General features: G+C 44.8%; 1 protein-coding gene across 2 annotated transcripts in view; it reads right to left on the bottom strand.

Moving 5' to 3' along the window:
• lrba (LPS-responsive vesicle trafficking, beach and anchor containing) overlaps positions 1–18,270 on the bottom strand; it is a 180,744-nt gene that overhangs the window by 113,565 nt on the left and 48,909 nt on the right. Inside the window, exons 26-33 of one of the 2 annotated variants that reach the window (XM_061086902.1) lie at positions 17,828–17,931; positions 17,132–17,239; positions 16,868–17,009; positions 16,263–16,620; positions 9,877–10,046; positions 7,696–7,780; positions 7,244–7,377; positions 5,507–5,568 (exon numbers count right to left, since the gene is read on the bottom strand). In XM_061086902.1, the coding sequence (XP_060942885.1) occupies positions 5,507–5,568; positions 7,244–7,377; positions 7,696–7,780; positions 9,877–10,046; positions 16,263–16,620; positions 16,868–17,009; positions 17,132–17,239; positions 17,828–17,931 (1,163 nt within the window). Of the gene's footprint in view, positions 1–5,506; positions 5,569–7,243; positions 7,378–7,695; positions 7,781–9,876; positions 10,047–16,262; positions 16,621–16,867; positions 17,010–17,131; positions 17,240–17,827; positions 17,932–18,270 lie in introns of those variants that run through there. The other variant, XM_061086894.1, reaches the window with a different exon arrangement.

Here is an 18,270-nt window from a genome sequence, read left to right as displayed (position 1 = left end):
GAGTTTTTTAGGAGTCTCTCGTCTTATTCTCCCCTCTCAGCCAGACTACACTTCCTGTCAGGAAGCCCCCCTTGATCCCCAGCTCCTCCAACGCAACAACCCTTGCCCGCCCACCCGCCCACCCGCCCCCCCCTCCGCTCTGGCTGCATAGTTGGCAACGAGAGGGAGCCCGGCAGAGTTAAGTGCCAGTTGGTGTTGCTGTGTTTTCCCTACATCTCACAGGAGAGCACCTTTTCAAAGAATATACAGCGTGATATTAACCTTGAAACTGCCGGGCGGTGGCAGGGATGCGGAGCCGCGTGGCCCGGGGCTGGGAGGAGCCAGCCGAGCGGATCGGGGGGGCAAGGGCGAGCAGAGGGATGGAGGGATCGAAGAATAACACTTTGATTTGCACTGATCTTGAACCTTGTGCGCCTCCTTAACTGCACAGCGGGGCGTGCGTCTGACTGTGAGGAAAACGATGGGGAAAGTATTCCTGTCCCCGGGTTTCATCACATTCCTCGACACTTCTCTCACCTCTTCGGGCTCCGCATGCGGTTCACACAACATGGTCTGCTCTTGATCCATCAAAGCCTCACTCACTGCAGAGGAGAAGAAATACGTCCACTGACAGATATAAATGACTATTTAGCAACTCGAACAGCAGACTTAACTGTTAAAATAAGCAGCAAAGAAAGCAACTTGTGAAAACTTAATAAAAACATAGAGAAACAACTCCACCTTTGAGCTGGTTGTTGTTTTTCAACAAGTCTATTGCCTTAATTCTCAGATACAACCGACTGTATGGACCACGTACTTCGGCCTTATTCCCCGACTGCAGGGGTTTAAACCTCCATACCTCTGCCGCTCTCTACTTCTAACCTGGAGGTCACAGGGTCAAGGGTCAGGAGGAGCCAAGTGTTTGGGGAGGTCAATGTCTTTCTCCCCGCTGACTGAGCGAGAGGTGCCCATCTGGTAAACAGGTTAACTTCGGTGAGACTGGCTGAGAACGTACGATAATGTGTGTCCATTGGATTAGGAAGTTAACATCGACGTTATTGAATTACTATTAAAGGATTATACGGATCAGTAGATGCAACTAAATGCTATTTGCTCAGATAACAGACCGTGTATAAGTCGAATAAAGAAGTCCAATACACAACATATTCCAAAATAAGGATTGGTTTGCTCACTAGTTCTATAAAGCAATGAAGTGGTTTAAATGTCCAAGGTTTTGAAATATGCATGTTTCTACTGCCACCTCAATAAAAATAGAGCTGATTTCATACATGCACTGAATTCCAGACATTTCCATTAAACTTTCTGAAGAGGCTTAATGTGGGCTGTGGCTGAGCGGTAGAGTGGTCGTCCTCCAACCTGAAGGTCGGCAGTCTGACCTGTCTACTGCAAGTAGATGCACTGTATGAATGTGTGTGTGAATGTAAAACTGTACTGTAAAGCGCTTTGAGTGGTCATCATCAGACTAGAAAAGCGCTATATAAATACAAAACCATTTACCAAAACCATTTAATGTGAACGTTTATAGAGTTTCTACAACATATCCTGCATGTTATACACGAAAGCAAACTTCAAAAAATATCTGGACCCAATTTTCCTAACATTTCCCAGAGTTCATGTCTGGAAACAGCTCAGGACTCTTCAGCCAATGCTAGCATCTTGGCAACATGGCTATAGGCTTATTTTGTTAGAATGCCATTTGTTTCTAATTAGCACCAAAACAAGGTATCGCTAAAGCCGATGGGGATTATTTCATAAACCAAAGATTTTGACATATTAGAATCATGAGCTTCTGGTTGTGCTACACGAAAATGTCAGGAAATCACCAGAGTCATTAGAATTTATGCTGAGGCCGAAATTAATTTACAAGTTTAACTCAAATCTATGTATTAAATATTGAGCTACTTCACTGGGAAAGTGAGCATATTGACCTGCAGGTAGCATAAGAGGTAACGTTCATCCTCTGGGGACCATGCACAAAGTATAATGGCAATAAATCTGATAGTTATTGATACTGTACATAACAACATTGCCATGCTGGACTAGATAAAAACTCAAGAGCAAAATCAGTTTTCAAGAAACCATGTCCTCGTTGGAGAGCAGTCTGTCCAATCTGGTGTTGACCATCAGGAAACCAGCTCCCCCCCCCCCGCTTCCACTCCACAATTCTCCCCACCTTCCCTCCACTCCACGTACAGGATGCACCTCTGATAAATGGCAGAAGGATGGATGGGCTGACAGAGGGGCCGGACAATAATGGCTGATCTACAGGACACAAATGCAGCTACTGAAGAGATTTATGGGCCCCTGCTCGTCGTGGACTGTCCAGTATCCGATGAGATGATTCCTCAAAGCTGCGGCCGGACATCAGCGAGCGCACGGGAGAGCTCTCTCTCTCTCTCTCTCGGCCCGCACCTTATTATTTATTAATCAGATGTTTTTGGGTGGAAGCCATTTCAAGAAGTGCACCCAGGAAACAACAGGCCGGCCGTAAATATGACAAAGACGGGAGAAAACAAGTGTGAGCGGGAGAGTGGAAGTGTCGGAGTGAATCAGGGGCCTGGGGGGGGGGGCTCTTTACATCCAAGACCCTCTGCAGATGTGGTTCACTAGATAACCGTTATGATAATTCATGTAATATGCAGGACCTTTGAAGAGGCCATCACATCCAATAACACGAGAAGAATTATGATGTCTTGATGCTCGCGTTATAAATATCTCTTTTCGACGTTTACTTGGAATCGTCTAATTAGCATCTACGCTACGAGAGGTAGGCCGTTTTGTTGTAAACATAAATCTGATTTGTACATTGGTCATTCCTATTATTCAATTGAAAAGAGCTGAAACTGTTGACATAAAATGAATCTGGAACAAATTTGACATGGGATTTATTGTTTGTATTTTTTTTTTCCTTTTTGCAAAAATGCCAAACATTCCCTGGCTCCAGCCTCTGAGATGAGGTCCGTGCTTTTCCATCGTTAATGACAGTTGACTGAATGTGTGGAAAAAACAAGAAGCTAAAATATGTCAATTTGTGATCTAGAGAATTGGCAATTTTGTATTCTCTCATTTTAAGGATCAAATTAATGAGAAATGACTCTGCTGATTAATCATTAATGTAAAAACAAAACTTTAGTCACATCCTTACAAACCCCTTTGCTTCCTGGAATAGAAGCATTGTCTTAAAATTAGGGGCGGATAATGATTTCTGTAATATAATAAATAGTTAACATTTGATTTCATAATCTTACATCCCCTGTTGTAGTTCATGATCAATAGAAATTGTCAGGAAAAATTCTGAATAATCAAAAAAAGGCCGTGTGCTGATCCAGGAAGCTCAATTTCTGAGGATCACTCTGTTACAACTACACTTTATGATCATTAATCCTCACTTTGTATATTCAGGATCAATATTGCAGCCGAGAACAAGGCAGCATGCCACCCCTACGGTTAATGTCTGATCAAAATGGTTCTTTAATTGGGAGCCGTGTTGTCGTTGTTTAGAAACGGAGCACCATCAAACAGCGGTTTACCATCGCCTCCTGAATGCCGAGCTGATGCGAACGCCAATGCAACTTTCAGAAGAATCCTGATTAAAAACTGCTCTGCGGTCCCTCGCCTCCCGACCCCTGACCCCGGCTCCACTCCATCTCACAGCTCGGGAAATTAATTAAAAATTTCACAAAAGATGGTATCGCATCACGTCTCCAATGGAGGTGAGGGGTGGGGGGGAACGAAAAAAAAGAAAAGGAAAAATCAATCAAAATCATCTCCATCTTCTCCCTCCATCAGCTGTCTCAGAGGCAGGAAGCAGTTGCAAGATGGCCACGGAGTCACTTCCTGTGAGGGAATTGAGTGCTTCCTGTGCCCGAGGGCCCGGCAAACTTTACTAAATAATGTCATCAATCACAGCTCTGGCTCGCCCTCTCACAAGCAGAACCAACACACAAATAATTATACATCGTAATTTAGCCCAGAGGAAAACCTGTCCCTGGTTTCCTCTGTTCCCCAGTGAGAGGCAACGTATTGCCCCTGCCCCCTCCACCATCCACCCACACCCACCACCTCCTTCTCCCCTTTACACAACAATAAAATTACATTTGCATTAGCTGTGAGAGAATTTGGTTGGATGATTTATTGAAGCAATCAACACGACGCTGGCCAATCCCAGGGCCCTCTCGGTTGGAGGAGAGCGAGCGAGCGGGTGCTGTAGCGATCGGGTGGAGTCGCTCGCAGCCGAGAGAGAAAGGGAAGACGGAGCTCGGGCCGGGGAGCAAAGGGGGAAGCGAAAGGCCTGAGCTGTGCAGCGGCGCAATCACCGAGATTCTGCCTTTGATTAGATTAGCATTAAACAACACCCTGACAGATATGACAAATAGGTGCATTAGAGCCTGTCATTCTTCTCCCTTTTGGTTTTTCTATCTGGCTTTCACTCCTGCTTCTCTCCGTCGTCCCCGGACATTACGGAGCTCGGTTCCCTCGGCGCGTCTCACCGGCACAAACCCACGGGCACCCACTGACATGTGTAATCTGACTGCATTACCTTTCTCTCTCTGAGAAGAAGCCGAGTGAATAATGGGAGGCAAACAGGGCATCGGGGTTAAAAAGGGGGAGAAGAAGGTGGAGGGAGAGAAAAGAAGCCAGATGACAGGCACTATTTCTTTAGAAGAATAAAACTGATAAAAAAAAGCAGGAGCGCGTTGGTGAGAGGTGTGTCATTAATCAGATGTGTTTTTGTATTAGTGGATATCTTTGTTGGTTTTTTCGCGAGGTGCTTTAAACAGTAAAAACACAAACAAACCGGGTCGGAGGGGAATTATTATCTGTTGTCCTTGTCACTGGGAGCGTTTGTGTGCGTTACACTTTGAATACACTGAATAAATACACGTTTTGCATGAACAGCAATGTAAAGTACTGCATTTGGGTTCACATGCAGTAACTGGGCAGGCATCAGCTTTGTGTCACTTAATGCTAATCAGGCGTCCAGGAGTGATCTATTGACAACCAGAATCATTGATCTGCCCACGCCTGCTTATGATCCTGGAATTAGTATTCATGAATCCGACAGCAGCTAAATAAACTTGGCAACAAAACACCCACAAGACAACAGAGAGAGGAGAGGGAGAAATCAATGCAAAGCACCATCAAATCTACATTATCCCGTCTCATCAGTTCGGTGGAAGCCGCAGGGGCCGGTGCTCGGGTCAGAGGTCACGCCGCCAGGTCGGCCACCCTTGACCCTCAGACCCGATACTTGCGGCCAGAGATGCCTTCTCTCCGGTTTCCCCTCGCCCTCGCTCGGAGAGATGGGGTTGGGTGCGGAAAGGTGGACGGCGGTGGTGGTGTGGAGGAAAGATAAGGAGCTGGATGGCTCACTGTCCACTCGGAGGGGAGGGGGGGGGTGTAGTGGATTTACTGCACTCAAGGTGAGCCCGATAAATCAGACGGAGAGGGGGGGGGGGGAGAAGTGGCAGACAAGGATAAGAAAAGATAAAGATGCCAGACTTGCCTGTGAACACAGAAGCATGACGAGCTCCACCACTGAGCTGCTGGACTTCATGCACATCAGACCTGGAGGAAAAACACACAAAACAAAGGGAGTCAAGTATAATTATCAGGGTTCATACACATTTTCACCAATGGATTTCCATGACTTTTCCATGACTTTTCTAATTTTTTTTTTTAATATTCTTTTTATTGGTTTTTAACCGTTTTATAGGACAAACATTACAAAAACAAAACAGAAAACAAAACAAACAACAAAAAATGTCCCACCCCAAACTAACAATGAGCACTGCAATATATATCCTTACACATATATATACACATATACATACATACACGCATATACACATATATACATATATATACATATATACACATATACATACATACACAATCAGCAGGATGAAACAAAATAAAATTTAAAAAAAGCAATCAGGCCTTCCCTTCCAGAAAAAGATTATGAGTTATGGTTTCTGTAAGACGGAATTCACCGGTTCCCTTTCCATGACTTTTCAATAACTTTAAACCAAATTTCCATGACCAAACATTTTGTGAGATCTCGGTGTAAACATGAAAAAGTGACCAAATTCAGTATTTAAGCTAACATTGAGAATTTCAAAGCATACAGTATACCTTGAATTACACAAATGAATGAGACAATAGTTTGATTAAGGTCTTTGTCTTTTGTAAACCATGACACTGACTTTTCCATTTGTAGCCAAGCATGGGTTAATCTACACTTCCCTGGCATAGTGCATTATCCTGCCTGCTTCCCCACCCAACTTTTCAATTAGTATGAGAGAGTATGCTTGCGTATATATTTTGAGCGTATTTCTTTTGAAAAACATATAAATTATTTCATATTTCATTAACTCAGCGTAAATGAACGACATGAAAATATGAATAGAACAAATTTCCATGACTTCTCCAAAACTTTGGGGATTTCATTTTTTACAAGCACTTTTCCAGGCCTGGAAATAAACATTTAACAATTCCATGACTTTTCCAGGTTTTTCATGACTGTAGGAAGCCTGAATTATCTTTATATATTTCATAAAGCTTCTTGGATCCTGGAGGAACAAGAATCCACACAAACAGGGATAACCTAACATCGCACCATCTGCAAGGGGGCGCAGAGAGTATTGATGGGACTAATGAGCTGACATGATGTTACTGTAAACTAATACATATTTGGGCCTTGTGTTACCGGCCCGACTTGGACAGCATATGTCCCATTGATCCCTAATGGCGCGCCCTGGGCTCTCAGAGGGCGGGGGGGCCACCAGAGGGTCGAGAGGCTGCTGCAGAGGCACAGACGCTGAGAGAGCAGAGGAGCCTTTGGTCTTTCGGGTTGCTCTTCTTATGACATACACACGTGCAGACAAACACACATGCATGCACAAGCACACACACACACACGCACACCTCCCCCTGCCTTCTCTTCAAGCCCCCCCTGAAGCTATCAATCAACTTTCCATTTTGTTTGGTGGCAGCAGACATCCCAAACACTGCTATTAGTGGCCTGGCCTCTGACCCGGCCCCCTGGAAACCTTCAGCACGGCGACCGGCTCTCGGCTCAACGTACACTCATCACAGAATCGGATTAACAAGAGGGAATGGTGATGCTACTGCATTTAAATGAAGATGCACCATCCAGAGGGTTTGCAAGGACAGCAGGGGACGAGTGCAGCCATGCAGTGTGTGTGTGTGTGTTACTGTGTATCAGTGATGCTGAACTCACTTGTGCCCTCGATCAGGAGCTCCTGTCCGTGGCTGCCCAGCAGGGTCCGAGAGAGGAAGGGGGCAAAGTCCACAAAGATCTCTCTCAGCAGAGGAGCCGCCTTCTCCAGGGCGCTCTCCAGACGCTCCGAGATACTGAAGATGTGGGAGAGGAAGGAAAAGATGAACACACAGTGCATGATGAGGAAAATCACAAATTGGTATGCAACCCGAAAAAATATTCTAGAAAAAGGTCTAGTTTTAAACGAGCACAAAGCAACAATCAGTGAATATCCATAAATAAACGATTGTGTGCGTTCACATGCATAAATAGCTGATAGTGTATTAACGTGTGTGTGTGTGTGTGTGTATGTGTGTGTGTGTGTGTGTGTGTGTGTGTGTGTGTGTGTGTGTGTGTGTGTGTGTGTGTGTGTGTGTGTGTGTGAGAGAGAGGGAGAAAAGAAGATGAATCACCTCATATTGGGGGCTGTGTTCTGGGTCACAGGGGAGAGGGGGGGGACAGATGGCAGGCTAGCGCTGGCTGGAACCTGGCCGCCTGCTACAGGGGAGAAACCAAAGAACTCTGTTATTAGTCTGGATGTCGGACAAGAATAGGACGCGCACACACACACACACACAAACACACACACACACACAGGAACACACACACATGCACACACTCAGCGATTTATTATACAACCAGGGTAGCACCATAAACCGGTGTGGAAACATGCCTCTTCTGAAATAATACAATAGTCTCCATTCAAATATATAGAATATGGGGATTTATGGCCGAAAAGGGCAAGTGGGGGTACAAGTAATAATTTCATGGTGAGATAGTGGATGATGTACTCGGAGCCCAACGTGTTCATCATGAGGTTTTTCCAGTTGGAAACCTTTGTGCACCGCAAGGCTGGTAAGGTTCCACTGTCAGCTGGCAGTGTACTTTATACTGTGAGATACTTACTGGAAGGTATTTTTGTAATTTTTCAGCCATATATTAAATCAAGTATTTGTTCTGAATACCGTGCGTGCAAATTCATGGGTGTTACACCTGTGTTGGAATGCGAGATGTGTTGAAAAAGATCTGGTTCCTTCTTGAATTGTTTTCCCTCATTAAGTCATTACATACCAATTTACCCCTCTGGGCTGTTTCTGTGACTGTTTCATTATACAACTAAAAGGTGCTTTACGACTTCATTCTGGAGACGGAGGCGCGCGAGGTACAAAGTCCGCGTTTGATTGATCTGGCAGTAAATTCACTTCCCTGTGGCTCATAAATAAGCTAATGCCCAGTTGAATATGGAGGAGGGGGATTCCTCTGGTGTTTCAGCGGGCTTGTTTTTCCAGCCAGGACAGTCTCCGAGCAGGGATAACTCTTCACGAATGACAGACAGTGTAATGTGGGCTGGAATGTGTGTGTGTGTGTACATATGTGTGTGTGTGTGTGTGTGTGTGTGTGTGTGTGTGTGTGTGTGTGTGTGTGTGTGTGTGTGTGTGTGTGTGTGTGTGTGTGTGTGTGTGTGTGTGTGTGTGTGTGTGTGTGTGTGTGTGTGTGTGTGTGTGTGTGTGTGTGTGTGTGTGTGTGTGTGTGTGTGTGTGTGTAAGGTGTTAAGCTGTGCCATGTGGGCCTGGTGAGAGTGTCCCTCTCGAGCTGAAGTAGCTCCTTCAAACAAAAAGGAGTAAATGAACGGCCCCATTAGTCCTCCCACTGCCCCACTAAAACACACACACACTCAGAAACGTATTTACTCAACACCGCTCACTGACACCAAACAACTGATGCATACAGCTTTAACGCATATTATTCTCTCACACACACACACACACACACACACACACACACACACACACACACACACACACACACACACACACAGAGTGACCATATTCTACAGTAAATGCACAATCGTCTAAACCCCATAAATCCCCCTCTCATGTCACTCCTCAGAGAAATAAAGCATTACACATTTTTACAGTCACACGTGCACAAATGGCTAACATTACTTAAATAAAGTAAACATAGGAATTCATATGACTTTCATTATTTTATCAATTCAATTTAATTCCTCCTTGTATCAAAGAATATTTTAATGAAAAATGCAAAATGTATGGCCTATAAAATAATATATTTCTGACTATTATTAGTGTTTATATTGAAGCAATTAGTTTTTATCTTACATTTATTTATTTTATTTGCTATTTAAATGTTTTTAATATGTATAATGTATCTTGAAAGAATCTCCTTACATAAGCCCTATGAGACAAATTGTGATTTGTGAATATGGGTTTTACAAATAAAATTAGATTGACTTTTATTCTATGAAATCAAAAATATAGAATTTTAGCAATTATTTTAGAATTTGTGTAACTGTAATTTTTCCTGCTGACTTCTCCATCCTGTAGAAACTGGATTACATTGTACTAACGCAGCAATACTATTCTGCCAGACAAAAAAAGAAGCACAATCTGGAAATAAATATTGACTTTTTCATTGCAGATTCATCCAGGCTACGTCTCACAGTCCCTGCAGTAACACTGACTCGTCAATATATCTGTGTGTGCGTGTGTCTGTGTGTGTGTGTGTGTGTGTGTGTGTGTGTGTGTGTGTGTGTGTGTGTGTGTGTGTGTGTGTGCACGTGCACGTGCACTCACAAGCTGTAGAGTCTGCAGAGATGCCCTCAGTGGCTTCGCCTGCAGATACCACAGCGACTCGGTCTATCGGCGTCCCGGCGGACACGGAGGCAGCGGTGGCTGCTGGGACGGGGGTGGAGGAGCCTGGAGACGGAGCCATGCCGGCTTTCTTTGGTGCGACGACGACACTTCTGTAGAGAGACGAGACAAATGATTAATTTAACTGTTGAGACAACTATTGTTAAGAAAATGTTGATGGTGCCTGTTCAAAACAAGCATTTATGTTCAGCTGGAAAAAAAGCAACTTTGTTATCAAGAGTTATTACAGAGCACAAAATACATTAACATTCATGGATCACTGTCAGTCCTTCACCTGGACTTATATTGGTAAATTCTTCCTGTATTAGATCTGGTTCTAGTAAAATGCAACAGTGTTGACCCACAGACAAAGTTTGTCTCCTCCCTCTGTATGTCATTCTCTTAGTTTACATTCATAGCATATAATTCATACTATACAATATATCTGCATTAGATGAATATTTGATCAATATAAGAGAATTAGAGCATCTGCTGACCTTTGATACAAAAGACAATTGAAGGCAACTTTACGGTTCCACCGCACAGACCATTTCTTCTAATAAATTACAATTATTTTAAATTGGGTTGTTTATACCCAGCTTGGTATGAATATTAAAACAAATAATATAATCAATAATGACGGGTTTGTAACCATTACAAACCCTTTTTTTATATATACATTTGTGTGGGTGAGGATAATGCTATTCCTTTATTTGTCCCTCCTGTAAAGTATCGGGAAGTGTCTCTCGTAGTGATTTGGTGCAACCGAGCCGAGTTCAAGTCCTATCTGACAAACAGCAGTTGGGAGGAAAGCAGCATGCAGATAAGCTGTCAGTTTAGAGCAGGGCTCTGACAGACCACTGGCCATATCAAAGAGAGCCTGGCCCCGCTTGTCAGTGCTGACATAAGGGAAGCAGGGTCTAATCACCGGCTACTGCTCCCGCTCACCAACACAAACCAATCCCAGCGCACTGAGACATGCAAGCATGCATCAAATGCACATCATTTAAATACGGAAAAAACACAGACTAAAAAGCACCAGCCTATACAGTTGCATGTTCCCAGAGTGAGTGTGTATGTGCGCTTTTATGCACACAAGAGGGGAGAGTTGAGTCTGGTTCCCTGCGGTGCAGACAGATAACTGGCTGCGGAATCAAAGGACTGCTTTGGCTTGATTTAATGCAGCTGATCAGATCTATTAAAAGTTACTGTGAATGTTAAAACCCTGACAGTTGACCTTTTGCTTCAAGTGATCTATGATTTGAGAACAGAGCTGCATGCGGATTCCAAGTGGCTTCATAGTTCGGTTTAAAACACAAACACATAGTGAGAAGGTCCAGAGTGAAACTGGGGTAGGATGAAAATCAGGTTGGAGATGTGAGTATCTGGTAACTTTTCAGATAGTGAGCGGGCTGGACGGTGGTATCAGAGGAGCAGGGCGGCGCTGACGTGAAACACCCCAGGTGTCAACAGCAGGAGAGACACACAGGACGCCTGCTGTGTGGAGACAGGGAGGGTGAGAGTGTGTGTGTGTGCGTCCAAAAGTATTTGAATATATGCATATGCGTGTACAGATAAACATGAGAGCACAGGCGGGTACGAGTCGGCCAGGGAACGTATCTGTGTATGCGTTTGGCCTTCCATCTGTTCCACAGCAAAGGCCCGGTGAATTATTCAGCAGGTCATTAGCCACACTTATCATGAGTGGGCCGCCCCAGTCGATTAATCAGCCGTCAGCGGCCCCACTCGACCCACAAACAGGAGCTCAGGGCAGCGTACGAGCTCGTGTGTTTGTGTGTTTGTGTGTTTGTGTGTGCCGAGCTCAGGCTGAATTATTTAAAGGCTTTAACCTGCGATGGATAAGTGCAGAGAGCGCTGTGATTCCCGTAATCTCTGCTATTTCAGGTAAAACAAGTGCAAGAATGAGTGAGGATGTGTCAGTGGTGGCTGCTGCTGTGAGTCTGTGTGTAAAAATACCGTCCTCCTGAGTGTTAACCTCAGAGCCGGCTCATGTGAGGGGTGGTGGGGGGGGCGTACACCCCAGCAGAGCTTTGATGTCCTCCCTCACCCTCATTTCATGCGAGCCTGTGCATGTGAATGATCAAAATGTTATTCACTGACCCTACACGCAGATGCACACACACATGCTACTTTGATATCGAGTCTAATAAACTCTGCTCAAGCTGTGATTGGACGATGATGGCCGGAGTGGGAGGGACATTACCTGGATGACATTGGTGATTTATGAGTGGAGCAACTGGGACCTAAGGGCCCACGAAGTATGAGAATAGCCCAATCTCAATATTTTTCTAGTGTGCAAGTGTGTGTGTGTGTGTGTGTGTGTGTGTGTGTGTGTGTATGCATTAGGTTATTGCACAGTATGTGTTAATGCATGCGAGGAGTATATACAGTGCATATACAGTATGTGTCGAAAACAAATTGGCTGCATTTTATTTATTTGGGACAAGTGCCACCAGAAAATATGAGGTAAAGGCAGAAAATGTTGAAACATTTACTAAAGTAGCAGAAAAAGTAGAAATTTGATTTTTCAATTGTACAGCATTAAATATGTTTTTATGTATGTATGAATGTATAAAGGTGTATGTACAAATTTTACGTATCTGCAACTGTACGTATTTGTATGAGCATATTTTGTATACTGTATATAGTGCAGTTTTTACCTTTGGTATTAGTGCATATTATGTATTAATATGTTGTGTTATTTGTTTTTTAAAAGCTTTGGAAATTCAGGATGGGGGTATTTTGAAATTCAAAAAAATTTAATTCTTGGCTCAAGAAAAAATAAGTACTTTTTGGGGTTATTTGGTTTGTTTGTTTGTTTGTGGATTCGCAGGATTATGCAAAACCTACCGAACTGATTTCCACGAAACTTGGTGGAAGGACAACACGCGGGACAAGACAGTAAAACTTTAATCTTGGCGCAGATCCAGGCAAACGGGCAGAGCCAGGAACTATTAATCACTTTTTTTAAACCAAGTGACAGTGGCTTTTTTTTACATTTTGCCTAATTCTCAAAATTTGTCATATTAAGTTGACTGAAATCCATGATTGTGTGAAATTGATTAAATTCAAGCAAACTAAGACGTGCATTCTACTGAGTGCTTTTATGGTTTAATGGTTTCATTTCCAGTCCAGTTTTCTTTTAAACCATCAGTGGTCTACATGCAACATTAATCTAAATGACAGGCACAAATAACTGATTATTTTTACAACCGAGGAGATAAAGTCACAGAAGAGCTGAGCAGTTAGATATAGAATCACCAGCGAGTTTCCTCTGAGTCAATCACAGCAGGTGAAACGGAGTGAATCTCTATTATGTGTCCTCTGGGCTGAATTCTTCATCTCACACAGGCTGACTGAAATTAATGAAAGAAAGGGAGCTCTCCACTGTTAGAGTCTGTTTGTGTCCGACATGCTTTCTCTTGTCCTCAGCGGTACATTAACAACACTCCAGCATCAGCTCATCCGTGCATCAGCTCTCACACGCATGCGGCGTCTGCTGCCAGGAATGCAAACAACTACAGCGTGTATATCCCAGCGTCTAACACTCGCATATTCTGCCGAACCGTGAAGTCTAAATCACCGACTTGTACAATGACACTGTTTAGTTCTGGTCAGTGTCAGCAAATATTTGCAGACTGGCTGTCATAACAGGGGCATGGCTGAGAAATGGATGGGAGAGATCCAGCAGGTCTCCACTAGTAAATAAATCAGAAGGGATACTACTACACCCTCTGACCCGCCCCCCCAGTTTTTATCTAGTGGTGGGGGGGGTGGCGTTTTTTTCATGCATTGGTCTCGTAAATTTAATCCTTCGGGTCGAGCGGGAAGTTGCCATGTTTTGGCAGGAGGTGTCAGTGCAGAATGTCGGCTCTGACTTGCACTGGTATCACTGGGAGACTTCCTGGTGAGGAGCAGATGCTGTCAGCGATAGGGTCATCACGACAAGATAATAAACACTGTTAGGCCGCAGCTAGATGCGTGGTGGGTTGGTCAGGGGCAAGGACCAGAGACAGCGGGCTGATAAAGAGTTGTAAACCGAGGAGATAAGAAAATAAATATAGGCTTAGGGCCCGTGAATGATATGGATGGGAGGTTAATCAGAAGACGTCAGAATCATTTGGGGGTTTTGGGGTCAGAAAAAGATAGTTTATTGAAGATGGGAAATTTGATATTAATTTTAGAGATGTAGACTGAGTAAAAATGTCTGGATTAAAGGGTACTGATAGCAAAGACGCCTTGGCAGAGAGGAATCCTAACAGTTAGTTTGTCTGTTTTGTTAATAGGCAGGATTGTGCAAAAACAACTGGACAGATTACCACAGAACTCGGTGAAAGGCAGCGTCGTGGGTCAGAAATGAAGCCATTCCATTTCTGGTGTGGATCCAGATCAGGGGGAGGAATCAGGAATTGTTTTTGCTTTCTTTAACATCGTGAAATAGGGAGTTTTCTTACACATTTTAGTTCGATTTCTCAGAGAATAATTCATGGATCTCGATGAAAAGTCAGGCATCTTTAAGAGACCGATATTTACGAGTATCTGCAATTTGACGCAGGTCCAAATACAAATCTGGACCTGGTGAATTGAGATGTGGTTTCATAAGGAGACTGTTGGGCCTTAGCGGAGGTATGCATTCTACTGAGTGTCATTCTGGTTTCATATTGTCAACATATCCAGTGAAAAGGCTCAAAATAAAATATTGCCTCTGCAGCCAAAGCCAGTTAATCAGGACCTAGACCCGAGATCTATCCCAAGGTTTCTACATGATAAAGTTAAGACTTTTTAAAACCATAATGAATGGAAGTTAAGATCTATGTAAAGTACAATAAGAATCACATCAGAGTCCCAGAACTACTTACACATAAGGTGAAGATAAGCTGAAGTGACCGAGAAGAGAATAACTCTCGAGTCACTTTGTTATCTCACGAAACTACAGGCAGTGACGGCAAGTATCCACAGCCGAGCCGAGAGATCAATTCTGACCGGGGGGGCTTTGTAGTTATCATTTCCATTGTACTTTTTTTTCAGCTTGCTAATAACTCTCATTGAGAAAGTACTACAACACAAGTCATTAGAAAGTTGTGCATGCCATCAAAACTATTGTCGCCACGGAAGAAGAATTAAACTATATAATTAAGAGCTACCTTACAGCATTTAAGACCTAGTCTGTAATATTTTACAAATTTAAGACGTTAAAATGCTTAAAATTCAGATCATTAAATGTCAGACTGTTTAAGCTCCATTGGAAACCTTTTTAAAAACACTTCTGATTTCTGTTTTTTCAGCGACAACAAATATTGCCTCCTCCTTGAATTCATATTGAAGCTACTGATGGAGTTGCCACACTACGAGGTGTTCACGTGTGAGCATCCTGAGAGAAGCTTTCATCTCCTCTAAAGAGGCAGCTGGGGTTAAGTTGGCTCCCTGGGCCTGGGCTGCGTATACCTTTCATGCGAGCGCTCCCAACGGCAGCGAGCGAGCTGTTACTCTATGTTCTCCAGCTCTCCTGACGTCCTCTCTTCCTCCTGAGTGTGCTCAGCGGACAGGAGCCAGTCTAATCCCCCTGATATGAGGAGCGCTCGGAGACCTGACAAAGCATTCCTCAGATAAAGACACGCGATCACAGAGATGCCGTGGAATTCCCACAGTCGGGGGGGGAGGGAGGGAGGGGGGGGAGGCAGACCGACTCTGTGTGTGTGTGTGTGTGTGTGTGTGTGTGAAAGAGAGAGAAACAGAGAAATGTTTCTCAAATACATGAGAACCTTGACTTGACATCACCCCCATGGAGACATCTCTCTCTCTCTCTCCCCCTTCTACCATCGCTCCCCCCTCTCGCTCTTTACCATCGTCTCTCTCTCTCTCTCCCCCCCCCCTCGGCCGTTTGTCTGCCTCAGAATCAACGCTCCAAATGCAAACCAGACCGATGACCATCCTCTCTCACCTGGGTCCGTCTGCGGCTTCGGTTCCCCCGCTCGGCTTTTGAAGCCTTGCTCCTGACTGTTCACCCCCCCCGACACCTCCAGGGGTAATGCAAATGTACAGCGTTTAAGGAAAAAGGGCGGGGGGGGAGACGAGCAGCAGAGGAGATGAAAAAGAAAGTCGTTTAATATCAGTGACACAGTGAAAAGAAGCAGCTTCCTCTCTCCAGCTCAGACATGGCTCCTGGTTTTCTACAGACAGGTTCTCTGTTAGGCCCTTTGCTCGAGGATGAAAGTTAAAGAAGGAGCCATGAGAGGAAGAGGGAGAGAATCTGAGAATAAGATTGTGTGTGTGTGTGTGTCAAGCCATGTCTGGCCCTGAGCTCGTACCTATCAAAGGAGTGGGTCTGCAGTGATGACTTTCTGGCCAAATCGGTCATGCTCCCCAGAAACGCCGGTGGCAGCAGACTCGGATCCACCATGATGTCGTCGGACGGAGCGCTCACGAGGCTGCGCAGGATGTCTTTCACATTCTTTCCCTTCGAATCCGAGGGCGGAGCGGGTCGGACCTCGGACGACAGCGTGGACAAGGCCTCCGAGATGGCGTCGGGGCCGTGGGTCATGCCGGAGGACGACAGGTCGGCGTCGCTGGCGGCGGTGGAGGTGTGGTCGTCGCCGATGCCAGAGTCGTACCGCCGGAGGGAGACGCCGTTCTCCACCTCCAGTCCACCAGAGAGGGCGCCGCTGTCTGAGAAGACACAGATAATCATGTGAGAAATAAAGCCAAATTCAGGAGAGGGAGACACAAAGAGTGTAATATTTTGTATATCTTAAAGTTGTGAGTTTTTTTTCATCCTATAACAACAAGAAACATGTGAGAGGAAGTTGCAAGGTTAAAGCAAAACATTCAGAGCGGCAGTTTCACAGCGCTCAGGATTCTGTTCTTTTTATATAAATATTACAAAAGAAGTGTTTTCCCCGGGGCTGGTTTATACCTGTGCTCCTGGCAGACTGGGATCGCTGGGGATGTTTCCGATCATTGTGCGGCTCCAGGATGTCCCGGTACTTGGACACCATGAGGACCGAGATGAAGTACACCACGGCCAGAGCCAGAAACTGGGCCTGCTTACTGTCCTCCTGGAACAAACAACACACACTAAAGACATCTGCGTGTATCTTCGTCAGAAAGCCGTCACATCTGTGTTATTTTGCGCCTGTTAATGTGAACACGAGCGTAATGTGGCGGATGGACATCTCACAATATCCCTGAAGACGACGGCCCGGAGGCGGTTGATGTCCATGTCCTGGAGCAGCCGGTCCAGATCTCTGATTGGAGACATTCCACCTGTCACTGCGTCAACAGGACTCTGCATGCATCCAAGAAACATCAAACCATTACCACATGTTATCGTCCAGGAAAACACACACACGCGCTTCTACACCAATCAGGATGTTTGGTAATCCATGTGCACTATGTGGAGGAGGTTAAGGTTTCACAGCTTAGGGAAGCTCTCCCTCCTGGGATCATGTCCTTAACATAATGGCTTTTCTATAGAGCCGCTGCATTATAAATGAGCTTTAACACCCGGTTCAGGGAAGAACCACATGGACTTTACTGGAAGTCACTGTATCAAATCAAAGGGGCAATGGCAAAAACCAAGTCTAGTGTAACAAAGAGCAACCGATGGTGGTAATATAATAAGACATGAGCTAATGCAATAACACCCGGCTGCTGTTGGGGAGCGGGACAAAGGGAAAAAGCTCCTACTGGTTTGTGATGAAGTGCAGGAAAAGGGCAAATGAAGGAGGTTTTCCAATGTAAAAAAAAAACTCAAAGAACGATCAGTAAAAGAGTGAAAGTGAATTGTTGAGATTCACTGTGTTATTTTGCATTCCGAAGGGAGTGTAGACAATTTATACGGTAATGAAGAGATGACAGGATGTGGAGAACTTGCCTGGGCCGACGCTCCGAGCCCAGTGCTGCGGACCTGGCCCTCGGAGCCTTGCTTGAACTGGGCCTGCTGACACTCCAGACAGTTCCTCACTGCCATCGCACACACTGGGGAGGGACAGAGGAGCAGATATTATGAGACAGCATAGAAATAAAAGATGCTTTCAGAGAAGAAATATGTACGAAAACAATTAGGACTCCAAAAGCAAATACACAAAATATGAGAAGTGAAGAGAGACAGAGAGAAGCACAAGAGGAGCAGCGGAGAGGGATGAAAACAAAGGAGAAAAAGTGGGGCCACACCAAGGTCAGTGCTCTGGCCAACCCTGGCAGCATCATTCACTCTTCCCTGCTCCACCTCTCCTCCCGAGGTCAGAGTGCACCAGTGTGCTCCTGAATCACATCCAGCGTGCGGCTCCCAGAACAAATGACACTGCTCAGGTGTGC

This window comes from Limanda limanda, chromosome 2 (genome assembly GCF_963576545.1).
Source record: "Limanda limanda chromosome 2, fLimLim1.1, whole genome shotgun sequence".
Taxonomy (NCBI): domain Eukaryota; kingdom Metazoa; phylum Chordata; class Actinopteri; order Pleuronectiformes; family Pleuronectidae; genus Limanda; species Limanda limanda.
Note: the sequence above shows the minus strand (reverse complement) of the source record. Positions and strands in the feature narration are given on the sequence as shown.